General features: G+C 40.1%; 1 protein-coding gene across 1 annotated transcript in view; it reads left to right on the forward strand.

The window, feature by feature from the left end:
• Positions 1–9,373, forward strand: part of LOC139741404 (uncharacterized) — a 39,164-nt gene extending 29,791 nt beyond the window's left edge. Inside the window, exons 7-13 of the mRNA XM_071651990.1 lie at positions 311–380; positions 828–2,690; positions 3,629–3,739; positions 5,270–5,347; positions 6,223–6,280; positions 7,269–7,377; positions 8,977–9,373. Coding sequence (XP_071508091.1) covers positions 311–380; positions 828–2,690; positions 3,629–3,739; positions 5,270–5,347; positions 6,223–6,280; positions 7,269–7,377; positions 8,977–9,232 — 2,545 coding nt within the window. The 3' untranslated portion in view covers positions 9,233–9,373. The remainder of the gene's footprint in view (positions 1–310; positions 381–827; positions 2,691–3,628; positions 3,740–5,269; positions 5,348–6,222; positions 6,281–7,268; positions 7,378–8,976) is intronic.
• Positions 9,374–15,678: the final 6,305 nt, after the last annotated feature.

Below are 15,678 nucleotides of genomic sequence, written 5' to 3' on the forward strand. Positions count from 1 at the left end.
GTGACTTTATGTGACAAGAGTCTCATGGTGGAACACATGGCATATTTATATCTGTAGCTGACAGGTGTGGCAACTTTTTAGAGTTTGGGATCAATTTGCTCCAAGGAGTGATGGAAAGACAACAGCTGGCCTTTGAGAATTCTGTTACCCTTCAGCATAAATTGATAACTGCGAGTCTTTACCATTGTGGAGAGCTTACTCATTACAATCAATGCCATTTTCATTTCAAAAAATTTGTTCATACAACTATGCATGTGTAATTTTGAAGTACTTAAAAGTATGCACATCTGTATCTTCCATGTGTTTTTAGAGTCGTCTGTACACAGCTGACCTCTGACCTCACCGGAAGACTCCTCCTGACGAGACCGTCTCAGAGTCACGTAAGTCTTGCCTTAGCTTCCATGATTGCTATGCCATTTGACATCATGGTCTGAGAGTCTGTACATGGCTCGTTACATCTAGAAAATTGGAGATTGAAACTTGAGGGAAGTGGTTGAAGAATGAATGTGAAGAGAGTCTGTGTATAGTTTTTATGATGCCATATTGAAATAAAGTCTGCATCACCCAAGGAGTACTGGTAGATAATAAGCTGATGGAAAGAATAATGATTTTATTCAAGACAAAATACAACAGCATGGAAACTACAATATAAGAGTATTCAAATGCAAATGATCAAGTGCAAAGTTGATACAGACTGTTGCGTGTCATTTGCAAGAAAAGTAATAAGGTATGATGGTGTGTAGTGAGCCAAACATTGACTCCTTATCTCAATTTCTAGTGTAGAAATATGAAAGACTGTCATTTTGTGCTAATTTCTTGCTCTACAGTTCAGAGGGGAGAAGATTCCGACCAGCTTCAAGCTGCAGTTTGGCGTGAAGCTTCTCTCTGTTTACCTCTGCGAGGACGAGTATTGGCTCTTTGCCAAGCAGGACGGCGGTGCCAGTGCGTCCAGACCGGATCAGGGAACCCCAGCTGGAGGTACCACCTCGCTGGGCGGAAGATGCTCCGTGCGGGGCGAGCAAAAGTCAACTCAACTTGGCACGGAAGCTGACGTGGATGCAAGCAGCCGTCCTCACGACAGCAGGGAGTGGACCGACATTGATACCAGTCTGGGTAGCTCCAGTGAAAACAGTGAGGAGAGCAATGGAGAGAGTGGTGGTGAGGTTGACAAGATGCCTAGTGTGTGTGAGGACCACAGAGAAGAAGATAATGGTCTCAATGGGACAGCATCTGAAGAGAGAACTATGAGAGGAAGCCCATCAGATGGTGCTATGGCAAGTGAAAGCAATACAATCGCAAACTTACCGTGTGAAAGGAATGGCATAACCTCTGACGATAATATTGATGGTGGCACGAGTTATAAATCGGACGTAATTCAACATAAGGAGGGCAACACTGAACAGCAAATAAGATTAGGTGTTACCGCTGATCAAGATTTACATTGTCAAACCGAAATCAAGTTGGAGAAGGCTTCTGTTTGTGACCCTGTTCCATGCTCAAATTCGCTAGACGCGAACTCAGAGGAGCATGCTAATGGAGCTGAAAGTGGGAGTATAGGAACCAAACTGGAAGCTAGCAGCGATGGGTGTGGTCATGCAACCGCAAACTATAAAACAAGTCAAGAACATGCTAGTGATGTCAGAAATGGTAACGTTACCGATGAGGATATCAAAGGTGACCCTGAGAGCGCTATTGAGGAGGAAACCTCATTGGGTTCCCATTACGAAAGCAACTCGGATCTAGCTGATTCGCAGGATCCTGTAGGAATGTCCCACGAGGAGTCTTGTGAAGAACCGCTCCCGTTGATTGAGGTGAATGGTAATAGGGTAATCCAGAAGGACAAAGTGATTCATGCTGTAGGAGGAACAAACGGCGTGGTCGTGGTTGCTTCCGAGCCAGAAAGAGGTGAGTTGAGGACTGGAAGTCTCCCGCCAAAGGTTGTTGTCAACGAGGATTCAGGTGTTCTTGATGATGAACCGTTTGAGATCCACATCAACCCACTAGATAGCGAGTCATCTCCAGAGCACTCGGACTCGTCAGGCCATGCCAAGCTGGCGACAGTTAACCGACGGTTGAAGACAGTCCAGGATGATGATGAAAGCTTTTATGAGGAGGAGGATGCGTCAGGTGTTTCCAAGGAAACCAGAGGAAGAGTGAATGGCATGGTAACCATAAGACTGGATGACACAGCAGCGGGTCCATGCACTTCAAATGCGAATCACTCTGTCAGCAGTGTTTCCCAAGGCTGTGACTTTGATGGAAGCGGCAGTCTATCCAGATTGCCCGGTGCTGATTCCAGTAATGCAACAGAACATACGGCTGATTCTGGATATCACTCCTTTAGTCCCAAAGAACCGGACAGGACACTTGGCGATTTCACCAGCAAAGAACTGCCCCAACCAAGGAAGGCATCAGTTAATCTGCAGGATAGCGATTCAAGGCATGTGGGAACAGAAGATGGACGTCCTGGCCAAACGCATTCCAATACCCTTCTAGGCATCAATGGTCAACTCCACGATGCCCTGTCTTCTCTTCCTGTTGTCATGGAAACAGATGATACTGGGAGACATTTGCAGGGGGGAGATTCATCGGAGGAAGGAGCGAGCAGAAAATCGGGACTACAGCCTCCATCTCAGCTTGGCCTGCCCTCCCCAAAGAGTCCAAAGGTGGTAGAAAAGGATAAGAAAAAGGTTTGTATCCTATGTGTATGTTTCTTACTAGTGGTCATACTAATACCGTCATTTGTATCTCATGGCATACTATTTCATTTCAATTCACGGTTTCCTTTGGGACAAAGAGAGCATAACAACAGTACAAAATATTATCTTGTATATTTCTTCATATAATGTACAGAATGATAAGTGAATTCCTTCCTCTTTGAGTTAATAATTCGTTGCCTTAACGTGTTCAGTGTTTAAATTATTCATCTGCAATGGTGTGTGGGGGGGGGGGGGGGGGGTGATCATCCACTTTTAACCCATCTGAATTTTATAGATAAAGAGTCATGCCGATGTATAGTTTTTAGATAGACATGTAAACATATACTATCGGTATGGTCAATCTCCAATAGTGTTGCAATAAATCTTTAATTAGGTAGAGAATGTTGATGATAAATATATTATGCCTAAGATGACATGATTTTTCCATAGATTTAGATATTTCAGTGTTCATTTCAACTTACCCACTCTTTTCAGTTGCATTTTTAATCTTCACGTTGGGCTAGACACCATCTATCAATTTTACCACATTATTCTTATGATTTTAACCTGTTGAGGATGAGTTCCGCATATGCTCGGGCAAGTGTCTGTTGGAAATGCGTGTTATAGCAAAATCAGCCTGTCCTCAAGGGATTAACAGTTGATGTATTTTTTTACCCTTTTGCTTCCTTCAAAATATATTAAGCCATTTTAAGATTAGGAGATATACCATATTGCCTGACATTCAATGTCTCGCTTGTTTTGGAGTGCACTGTAGTGAATGGTTTTTTTTTTGTATTATAAGTTGAATCCTGTTTAGTCCATTCTATTCTCAAGAGTTTGGTGCAATGTCTCTGTGATATAAAGTGAGACTGCACATCCGTCTTGCACCATTTGTGCATGAATATTATTCTGATTTCTTCCTGTGGCAGGTGGAAGGGATGGTGAATGTCGCCCTCTACATTCAAGCTCATTCCGACATGGTTTTAGTCGTCTTGGCAGAAAAAGAACTCACAGAAGACATGAACATCTTGTTAAATATGGTGAGTGCTGTTTGTCTCAAACAGATATTGAGTGCTGAAACAGGAGTTTGTCTTTAGCCATGTTACAGCAAAAAGTCTGTTGGGTATGAGAAATCCTACATTGACCTAAGTAAGCACTGAATTGCTCAGTGTTTTAGTAGTATAATAGCCATGATATAAGAAATCATGGGCGTAGGTACTCGAGCAGGATTCGAACCTACAACTCCTGATCTCCGGACAGGCGTCATCTCCACTATTGACAAATTGCCCTACATTGACCTAAGTAAGCACTGAATTGCTCAGTGTTATAGTAGTATAATAGCCATGATATAAGAAATCATGGGCGTAGGTACTCGAGCAGGATTCGAACCTACAACCTCCTGATCTCCGGACAGGCGTCATCTCCACTAGACCACCGAGCTTCCACCCGACAGCAAGTGTTGGTTCTAATCCTTATTGCATGCAGCGGGTACTGCGTAATTATTGAAATTCATGAAATTCTCTGTCGAGAAGAAGCTTCTTCTGTTGGGCAGAAGCTTGGTGGTCTAGTGGAGATGACGCCTGTCCGGAGATCAGGAGGTCGTAGGTTCGAATCCTGCCCGAATATGTGCACTTCTGATTTCTTTTTGTTTTATCATGGCTACTACTAAAAACACTGATCAATTCAGTGCTTATTTATGTCGGATGTAGGGCAGTTTGTCAATCAGTTGCCACAAAAACATCTCGACGGGTAAGAAATTGTTTATCAGGTAATGCTTCAAAGCTCATTAGTGTGTCATATGTAAATGTTTACCTAACTCTTTATGTGCCAAGTTCGCATGCCAGACTCAGTCGACAGCTTACCAACTTTGCATATTTCGCTCAACCACACAACCACACACAAACCGATTTGTTTTGAAAACTGGTTGTTTAGAAAAATATCAATACCTCTGTCAAACAAAAATGTTATATCACACCAATGCCTGCAATTTTCTCTACAGTTTTGATGTAATGCATTTCTGCCATTACCACTTCTACAAAAAAGTTATATTGATTTTACACGGTGCAGTCTCAGAAGAATGCGGCACACAGGGGGTTTACACCTTGGCATAAAAAGAGTGATTATGATTTACATGCACAGATATTTCCCTTTTGGCAGACAGCATAAAGCAGTTGCCTTTTGTGAATGCTGTTATCTTTGGTCTTGCATCAAATTCCTTATCCCATTGAGGACAAGTCCTGAGCATACTCGGGCAGGTGTCTATGGGAAATGCGTGTTGTAGCAAAATCAAACTGTCCTCAACGGGTTAATAATGTTCAAAGTTGAAAGATAGTTTCTACTTGGAAAAAGAATAAAAGAAAAAGTACTGACCAAATTACCTACCTTGAAGTGATTTAGGCTTATTCCTCTGAGGTCAGACTTTATTGGCAAATATAGACCATACACATTGGTAAAATTTAATACCATATGTCTGTGACAGCATTTAATAACTGTATTTCAGAGTGTCTGTCTTTCCTTCTTAAATCATGTTGTTATCCTTTCAAATTGAACTATATTCTTTTCATGCATAGTGGCAGTCGTGTGTCATCAAGTTGGCGGAGTTAGAGCTGGAGTTACAGCCCGTCTTGGGTGACAAGTCAATTAAACAGGTTAGTCAGATTAACCTCAGAACTTTGATTTGTCCACAGCATTCACCATTTGTCTTAACCCATTGAAGACGAGTCCCAAGAATACTCGGGTGGGTGTCCATGGGAAATGTGTGTTATAGCAAGCTCAGTCCGTCCTCAATGGGTTAAATGTGTCATATGACTGAATGGTCTCTGCTGTGGTGCCCAGTCTAGGTAGTGCAAAGTGGCCTTTACTACTACAGAGTGAGACATTGAAAAAAAAAAAACAACAACAGCAACAACTTTCAAAGGGCATCTCCAAGTGGCTGTTGTTTTATAGGATATATAGGCCTACAATCTATTTTGATTTTTTATTGGGGGGGGGGGTGAGGGAGGTGTGGTCATACAACTTTCAGACAGACAACCCTTTCAGCCGTGAATGATGCAAAATATTTGACTGATTGATATGTAATTTATACCATTAATTTCTTCCCAATTCTCTATGTTGATATGTTTTTTTTTTGCTGGTATTACTTTTTGTTGCTACAAACCTTACAAAACTCTCAAATTATTTTGGCACAGGTATTTCCTGCTCACAGTGAAATGTTTTTGACTTGTACATGTATGTTTCCAGTTGATATTTATGACAGTCTACAAATGCATATGCCTTGAGCCAAGTAAATGCAATACTTTTGATTTGATATGTAAAGGTGAAAGCTTTTGTCTACAAAGGGACACCATCTTGTGATGACAGTCAAAATTGATTCTGCAGACTAGAGTTTATTACACCCAAGGTAGATTTTCCATCTGACAGTGAGAGACAAGTTTAATCAGATTCTGTCTTGAAGATGTGATAATTTGAAGGCCAACTCCCATTGGACAATTCTGACCCGATGTTTGATTCCAATTCCTTCTAGGAGCAAGATCAGTCGTACAATTTCCTCCAGTTCAGCCCGTTTGAGAAGTCTGTGAAAAGTAAGTGTTTCATCACTCCCCTTTACCATCTTCAGTATGTATATAAAGAGCTGCTGTGGTTCAGCGGTTGAGATCACAAGCTATCAATCACAAGGTTCCTGGTTCAATTCTCCTCACTGCAGCAGTTGTGTCCTTAGGCAAGACACTTTATTCGTATTGCCTACCAGTCTTTCATAAGGGACTTGAGTGCCACGGTTGCTTGCTTACAAGCATCTATTCCTTCCTTAGCAGCCACATAAAGCATCATAATTGAAATTCAGTTCAATTCAAAACTCTGGACTGATTTCTCTGTTGCATCAGGAATTGAAACTCTTGCACAGCTCCAGAAGTTGCACTGGGAAATTTTCACCCTTGGGGAAGAGTGACTGAAAAAAATGGTGGAATAGCGCCATCATGTGCCAAATGCAATACATATACCTGGAGTTGTGCTGGATGATCAGTAAAAGTATGGTATAGAAAATTTTGACATTAACGTACGAGTTGAGCAGGCCTGTGTACAGGAGGCCCTTTCCCTTCCTTTCAAGATATCTGTTCTGTTGTACAGAGAAGGGACGGTGGATTAGAAGCACTAGCAATGATTAAAAATGATGGAGTGTCAAGCTTATAAGAAAAAAAAAATCAAACAGTTGTAACCCAAAGTGTGAACTCTCATGGACATTGTGCAAAGTACACCAATGTTCTATTCGCATCCCAATGATATTGGTTACAATAGACCAGTTCTGTGATGTATTCTGATTTTATGCATGCTTTGTTCACAAAAGTTGCCCTTAACAGTCACAAAGTTTGCTGGAGGCTTGCCCGACCTAGCAACAACTAAGTGCATTCCTGCTTATGGAGCTTAATGGGAGGGTGAATGAAAATATTTTGTTACCAGGCTGTTGGAAAAGAAACATCCATAAATTGGAATAGATTACAGAAACGTTCTATTGCTCAACAAGTTTCAAACACTTCTTGTTTGTTTCACTCATAATTTGTGCATTCCTGCCAGGCAATGTCAGCGGCGTCCAGACTCAACAGAATCGGGACTTTGTTAATCTCGTAGAGACGATGCATGACGTGTTCAGTACTGATGAAAACATTGACCAGCTGGTAGTGAGGTAAGCAATGAAGAAATGTGTGTGTGTGTGCGTGTTAATGTGTCTGTCTGTCTGTGCCTCAAGAGTAATGTCCTTTTGTGGCATTCAAGTCGAAATGAGTTCACATTGTCCCGCCTACCATTCCTGGGCAGACCTCCCAGCTGAATTTAGAGAGAGAGATTCCAAAAGACAGCCCTTTGTAGTCCATCGCACAGGTGCAAGATTCCTTCTCTATATTAACATGAATAGAATTAAATGTGCTTCAGTGCAAGATGTGGTATTCTACTGAATGTTCACCAAAATGTTTCTCAGGTTTGGAGTCTGCATTTGCTGCTTGACATTTTTTTTTTTAAATTGTGGTCATGAAATGCAGCTTTGGGATGTTTTCTTTAGATAATGTAGCAAAATACTTATTAATATTGAGCATCACAATTGTTATGTCTGCTGCTGTAGACTGAGGAATTGATGGTGATTATGCAATTACACCTTATTTCCATTCAGCGGAAGGTACATGTAATACGTATTAAATTGTATAAGTTTGCCAAATGAATTCTGTAACAATTTGTATATAGTTTAAGTCGTAAATTATAATGTAAGGTATATGTATGAATGAGTATATTACTAGATAATAGGCAAAAGAAGACCAAAATGATGACAAAAGTAGATATAGCGATGGAAAAAAGTGATCTACTGATAGCAAAGCATAATATTCTCAAAATTGTAATGGCTACTATATTTCAGAGTTAGAATTGAAATATATATCTTTGTAGAGATTTTGTAGAGAATATGAGGATGTTTGGTGTGTAGTTTGATGTTGATGTCAGACCAAGGAGGTTTAAGAGATGGAGCTCCAACTGGCTGTTATTATTCAAACAGCTGCCATTTTTCTATTGATGCACAAAAGAATTCAACAGATGCACTTGTGCCTTTGATGATCAGGGTTCCATGCCGCCATTTTTTTTTTGGAGCAATCTGAAGATTCATTTTAAACTCTAACATTATATCGTCTATATTCTGCTTGTTTATTTGTCAAATAGAATGAATGTTCTCTTAATGATTAAGCATATGAAACAAAAGTAAACCCCGTCCTAGATTATGTGCAAAAATGTAAACCTGAGCTGTATGTCGTGAAAATATTAGAAACTGTACTCTCACTACAAAGCCGATTTTATCATCTTTCCAATCACTTCCGACAAATCAAACTGATATGGTATAATTTTCGAGTATAGTTCTTTTTTTCATTTATATGTTAGATTAGTGTAAAGTCATGTAAAAAAGAATAATTTTGATTTTCATTTCATCAATTTTGGTACAATTTTTATTCGCACATCCCAGTGCCTGTATTATTAATGTGCCGCTTGTTTTCTAAGAAGGGACGGCGAAAAGCAATTACCATCATAAAGACATATCTTCCTTTGAGAGTGACGAGTCATGATGCAATGCCACATGAATCAATTGTCTTCGTATCTGTGAGGCAGCTCCAGTTTAGCACATACTTCACATATTTCTTAGTGGCGGCATGAAACATGGGATCAAAGGGAATGAGACTGTTGTTACTCCATTTCTCAAACCTCCTTGGTCATACACACCATTTATCTTATTGATCCTATATGAATACAGAGGGCAGCACAGCACAGTGTTGGGTCTTCAGAACGTGTCCCACCAGACATTCTTCCAACCACTGAGGCCGTCCCAGTCGGCCGCGTCGTCAGCGCCATCAGCGAACCATTCCTCCGGAGGAAACTATGGCGCCTCCCCATCCTCCTCCTCCTCCTCCTCGTCCCCCTCGCCATACCCCAGCAACTTCAGACAGGCCAAGATTGAGTCTCAGGTGGAGAGGCTGCTCTTCAGAGACCATGGTATCAGGTTGCTATAGCAACCGGTCATCACAGATACCACCAAGAAAATGCTGTGTCATCACCATACAGACACTTTCACCATTCTCATATGTGTTATTGCACATATGGGCATGGCTATTTCTGTCCAAGATGTGTTACAATCATATTGGAGATGGGGGGGGGGGGGGGGGGAAGAACTGGTCATTGAGTCACTTGCAGAGGGACTAGGATGATGTACTGGTAGATGCTTGTAAGCAGTCTTATGTATATCATGGATAGGACTCCCTAATCTTCATGTAAATTCATTATTTTTACTATGGATATTATAATGCTCCATGTGCATTGAATTAAAAAAAGCAGGATGTGTAGTTATAGTTTGTCATAAGAACCATTTCTCAGATTTAAAACAATCTCCAAGATGAATGAAATGTAAACAGGGAAAAGTCCAGTTTATTACTGGAGCAAATTCAAAATGATATCCTTGCAGAGCCTTCCTGCTCGCCAAATTGACAAATTCCTTCAGGAAACTGTTATGAGTAGGATGGATGCTAATGCAAGAAAGATTCAAGTATCAGTAGGCAAAACTGTACCCTACTCTGATGTCACAAGTATCTTTTCACAGCTGTAAATAAGATGCCAGTTTTCAAGTGACTTCCTACGTGTAGACTGTGGTCCTTGTTCAAGTGGTGGTGTTCATCTCTCTTCTTTCATTCAAAGTCTTGAATTCATATCTATCCAGCTCTTTCTCTCCGTGTAGTCACATTGTACATTTCATGATTCACAATATCTTGACAAATTTCATTGTTACCCCTCAGAGAAGAAATTATCACTGGAAAAGCATCCATGGATTTATTCAGTCATTTATTCTATAAATGGTTCACATAATATGACTTGTATCTCTTTTTAATGTGTGCATTGTAGGGGGAGATAAATACACCAATGACTTCAGTAGTATTGTGCCAAAGGGTGTTTCATGTTTGATATTTTAGATCTTCTCTCGAATTTAGATTGAGACTTATACTATGGTTCAGCCCAGAAATGACTTGAGATGCAGCTGACGATTTATAACATTCACAAGCGGGACTATACTTATGCTCCTCATATCTAGGTCATACACATTTTTAGCCCCACGTGTACTAGTAGATGTTGGTTGCGAAGGGTCTTGCACTATTTGTACTGCACTGCCAAAGTGATTCTGATGTGGATGTGTCGTCTCCTTATTAAAAAAAAATATGAGATGCATGGTGTGAATAGCAGTGAGGGAAGTATTTATGAAATATCTTGTGATGTTGCAACTTTTGTGAGGTGTTATGATGATGATGATAGTGATGATCGAAAGTTAATGAAACTAATGATGATGATAGTGATTGTGTTGGTGATAGTGGTGATATTATGACAATACTGGCGGTAATGATTGGCAATTTAATTGATATAACAGTGAAAATGACTTGAGATTATGATAGGAATAGTATGTTGACATCTGGTGTTTCCATGCTGTGATATCTGGTAAGGGTTGTATTATAATGGATGTCTTGTGGATGAGCGCCAAATATGTTCACTCAGTGTGTTCGGATCTTCGGAGCAATTTATTAGGTCAACAATATCACTAGCAGAGGGCCTAGATTCTCTCATTGTTTAATTTATGGGCCAGTCCATTCATTTTCACCAAGATTTTTGGCATCAGCAGCTTAATTCATCAAACTGCCATGCAGCCAGTGGAATGTTCTCTTAATGTAAACACATATGGCGTTGTAAAAGAGGTTCATAGTTTGAAAACAGGGGGGCATTTCATGAAGCGTTCCCTGTCTGACAAATTTGGCGGACAGAATTGTTCTCGGCCAATCAGATGCGAGGATTTCCATAGCTTATGACAGTTTGTCAGAAAAAAAGATCTGACAAAACGCTTCTTGAAATGCCCCCCTGGAGTTGCAGATTATTTGGTCTGTTGGAAGATTCTGATTCGTTGGTGAATGAATCATTTTTAATAATTGATAAAAACATGCAGCTATACAATGTAACGATGCAATATCATTCTAATATTTATTCATGTGTGTTAAAAGAAAACATACGTTATGCAGTTATGTGACTCTATGTCCTTGTAATGTCTTGTGAAGTATTGTGTGGATAAAGTCACCTGTGTCGTGATGTGTGTAAGATTTTACTACAATATCCATCTCACTTCAACGTGTGATTTCACTGATGAAATTCATGTGACTGGCTTTATGATGATGCTCTTAATCTGTGTACTGTAGAACAGGTTGAAGGCCATTATTGTGTTTGGGCCACCCTCTGTCTATTTAAAAGAGTTTTTCGTGAAATCTATTGATTGTTATTACTGATATATTTAAGGGTTTGTCCAACATAGTGCAACGGCTCATATTTTGAATTCCTGTGCAATGGAACACAGATTGCTTTGAAGTACTTTGATTTAATTTATGCAGTTTATTCCTGGTGAAAAAATGTATGCAAATAATTACTGTATAAGCTGTTATTTTCGCGAGGGTTTATTTTTCGCGAATTTCGCGAATCACAGTTGGATTGCGAATTTAACAACACGCGAAAATGTCTCCATGGGCCCTGTTAATAGTGCATTAACATAAGCGTCGGCGTCAATTCGCGAAAACAACATCTCGCGAAAATGTCTATGGCCTTGTCATTTGCGAAAATATCTGTACGCGAAAATAACAGTGTATACAGTATCATTGTGACTGGATTAAGCCTGACATCCCTATTGACAATGCATTTGAGGGAAGTAGTGATGTCACTGGAGATATTTTGAGAGTATTTTTCAACCATTTACTCCTATATTTGACTTTTCTTTTAAGGTTGCATATCACTTTCACCTTTCATTCAGTCAGACAACAATTTCATGATATTATCAGCATTCTCTTAAAAGCAATTATTTTCATGACTCTTGGTGATATATCCAGAAAATCAGTACATATGAAGATGTTGATCGTGAAATGAGTCTACTCCACTACTGTTCATTTGACATATTTTCAATTAAAGCAGCTAAAAACAGAGAAAATAAGATAATATGAGATATTTTTAATCATAAATTCGGGAATATTCTGTGTTCTGTGACAAGGCGGTAACCGTGGAAAGGTTTTATTTTGCTCTGATCTGATGGTTAGCTTTATACTGTAAAATGTGTTAAAGTGGCACTTACCACCTTTTTGCAATCAAACTCTTCATATGTGATTGAACTAGATGAGTCAGTTAAAGAAGCAAACTTGAGCTTACTTCTGTTCATATCTATCCTTAAACAACTCCTGACCCCATAAACAAACAAACAAATGAGAAAGTACTTGCCACGTGCATGAGAAGTTGATTTTGCAATATTGTGTGGAATACCAAAGCTATGTTTGCTTTGAGAAGAAACACTTTCTTGCAATTATGTTTAAAAACTGCCTTGGTAGTTACTAGATCCTATGTGATTTGTGCCATTATGCATTCTCAATTGTACTCTTAGAAAAAAAAATGTTACAAATGATCGTGTTAAATATGTTTCTAATGAGACACTTTCATATATATTACTTTAATTCTTGCATAAGGCATAATTATATTTATCTGTATATGAGATTGGCAGGTATTGAGTACCATGTAGACATCCTAACCTGTGTACATGTTGTATTTGATGCCGTATAATGTGGGAACTAGAACCTCACATCACTTTTTAACATAGCACTGGCTGGTCTGGGGTAAATGATGTAGAAAAGATGAATTTAACATCATATTTTAAAGAGATTACCCTCAAAGTGGACCCTAAAGCTGCTTGTAATTTGGGCATATAATACATTGTAGTGCCAATATTTGAACACTTTGTGTAATTTCAAAATGACAGGGACCACACAGAAGAAACATTGTTTCACTGCAGTGGAAGAAAAACAAATGGCATTAGGAGACCGCTGTTGTTATGTATTCAAATCACATCTAATCTAATTGATTATAGCTATTACCATCACTGCAAAAATTTGACCATTTTAGTGGGATATGCCACATAAAAACCAAACAGAGAGTAAGTCACAGAAACTTCATTCTAATTGGTGGAACATTCAAGTTGCATTTGATTTATTTGGAACATGTGTTTTTTGTTATGATCCTTAGCCCAGTCATATTTAGTATGGGTTTGCAGCAATGTAGGCAGAGGAGATATTATGTAGTATGCTTTGACGGGCACATAGAGGCATGCATGCTGATGAGTTCTCGAGATAAGACATAAAATTATGTAAATGAATATAAATTGCATTGAGTGAAGTAAACCTTCAGTTACCTCCTTGCAAAAGAACATGCACTGTATTGTCATGGGGGTGACAAAAGCTTGTATCTCAAATTTTGGTGAGATTCACATTTTTTTAATTATCAGATAATCAGCCAAGTGATATCCTGTCCAAATCCTAACTGTCTTACGCAAAAAATGAAGGCAATCCCATTTCTCATAGTGTTTTGGTTATAATGTTTGTCTGTTTGTTTTTGTTAGCTCACCCGAGCCAAGGGCTCAAGTGAGCTATTGCGATCGCTCTTCGTCCGGCGTCCGTCGTGCGTCGTCCGTCGTGCGTCGTCCGTCGTCCGTCGTGCGTCGTCCGTCGTCCGTCGTGCGTAAACTTTTTACATTTTCATCTTCTTCTTGAGAACCCCATGACCGATTTTCACCAAACTTGGCAGGTAGCATCCCTAGGGGGATAGGATTTCAATTTGTTCAAATGGGCACCATGGCCCACCTGGGGGCCCCAGGGGGGCCCAAACACCCTAAAATTAAGGAATCTTTAAAAATCTTCTTCTCTAGAACCAGAAGTGATAGGGCTTAAATGATACTATGAGTAAGTACATTGAAGACTGTAGTTTCAAGTTTGTTCATGGGGAATCAGGGGTGCCCCCCTTGGGACCCAGGGGAGGGGGGTGGGGAAGGGTTCTAATGGGGCCTAAATTGTACATTTTCATCTTCACTTTGAGATCGCCATGTCTGATTTTCACCAAACTTGGTAGTTAGCATTCCTAGGGGGACAGGATCTCAATTTGTTCAAATGGGCACCATGGCCTACCTGGGGGGTCCCCAGGGGGCCCAAACCCCCTAAAATTAAGGAACCTTTAAAAATCTTCTCTAGAACCAGAAGTGATAGGGCTTGGATGATACTATGAGTTAGTACATTGATGACACACATAGTTTCAAGTTTGTTCATGGCGGAATCAGGGGTGCCCACCCCCCCCCCCCCCCCCCCCCCCCCCTTGGGGATCCAGGAGAGGGATGGGAAGAAGTCCTACAGTTGTAATGGAGCCTGAATTGTACATGTTCATCTTCTTCTTGAAAACCTCATGATGAATTTTGACCAAACTTAGCAGGTAGCATCCCTAGGGGGATAGAATCTCAATTCCTTCAAATGGGCACCATGTCCCTCTTGGGGGGCCCCTAGGGGGCCCACCCTTCCCCCCACATTAAGGAATATTTAAAATCTTCTGCTCTAGAACCAGAAATGATAAAGCAAAGTTAATATCATGAGTTTGTACATTGATGACTTTAGTTCCAAGTTTGTTAATTGCAGATCCAGGGCTGCCCCCCCCCCCCCCCCCCCCCCCCCCCCCCCGAGTTGAGGGGGGGGGGGGGGATCCATATGCAGACCTAAAATGTCCAATGTTCTCAGGTAAAAGTGTGCAAGAATGCATGGAAGGTGAAATTGCGATACTCGGGTGAGCGCGTGACCCGCGGGTCTCTTGTTTTGTTTTGCTCTCCTGAACATCTGGCATATTTGAGATATAAGGTTTTTGTCACCTCTACAGCAATACACAGTTCACGAATTCAGCAAGTACTAGTACTAGATTCAAGGCAAATGTCATAGAAGGATTATAACTTACAAAAAAAAAACGAAAAAAAAAACGTCTAATCCTTGCTAGGTATAGTGTAAGCATGATATGCAGTTATTGACATTCCAAAAACATAGTCAAAAGCCAGCTACAAGCATTAGGTACTAAAAAGTACGGCATTGCCTTTACAATGCACTGACCATATGGACATTCCATGCATACATGTAGTTGTCTAGGTGGTGACTGGTTAAAATATGCAAACTGTGATCTATGACATGTTTGTCGACATTCTTGAATCTCTGTGCAATCAACAAACCTTTTATTGTATGCATGGCTTTTTAACAAGGAATGTTGTATTCCACACAATCAGATAGCTTGCCTGGGACTTGCCCAATATAGCATCTAACATGGAATGCAAACTGAATTCCAATAATCAACATGCATGGAAAACAGGTGACGTACATACCAAGTTACACTCTGGTTCCTCAGATAGAATTATGCATAGATTTGAATATATCAGTGACTGGCATTTTCTTTTGTCGGCATTTCTTGCTATGTGTGTGGCAAGATGTAAACAATCTAGCCAGGCTTTCTCTGTCAAAAAAATTATATTTCACCACTCTTTACTCCCTTCTTTTCCAGGAGCGTAAAAACTTATCTAACATGTTATACCAGGCCCCAAAAC

The sequence above is a fragment of the Diadema antillarum genome, unplaced genomic scaffold (assembly GCF_040938485.1).
Source record: "Diadema antillarum isolate AM-2024a unplaced genomic scaffold, OU_Dant_1.0 seq00000927_RagTag, whole genome shotgun sequence".
Lineage (NCBI taxonomy): Eukaryota > Metazoa > Echinodermata > Echinoidea > Diadematoida > Diadematidae > Diadema > Diadema antillarum.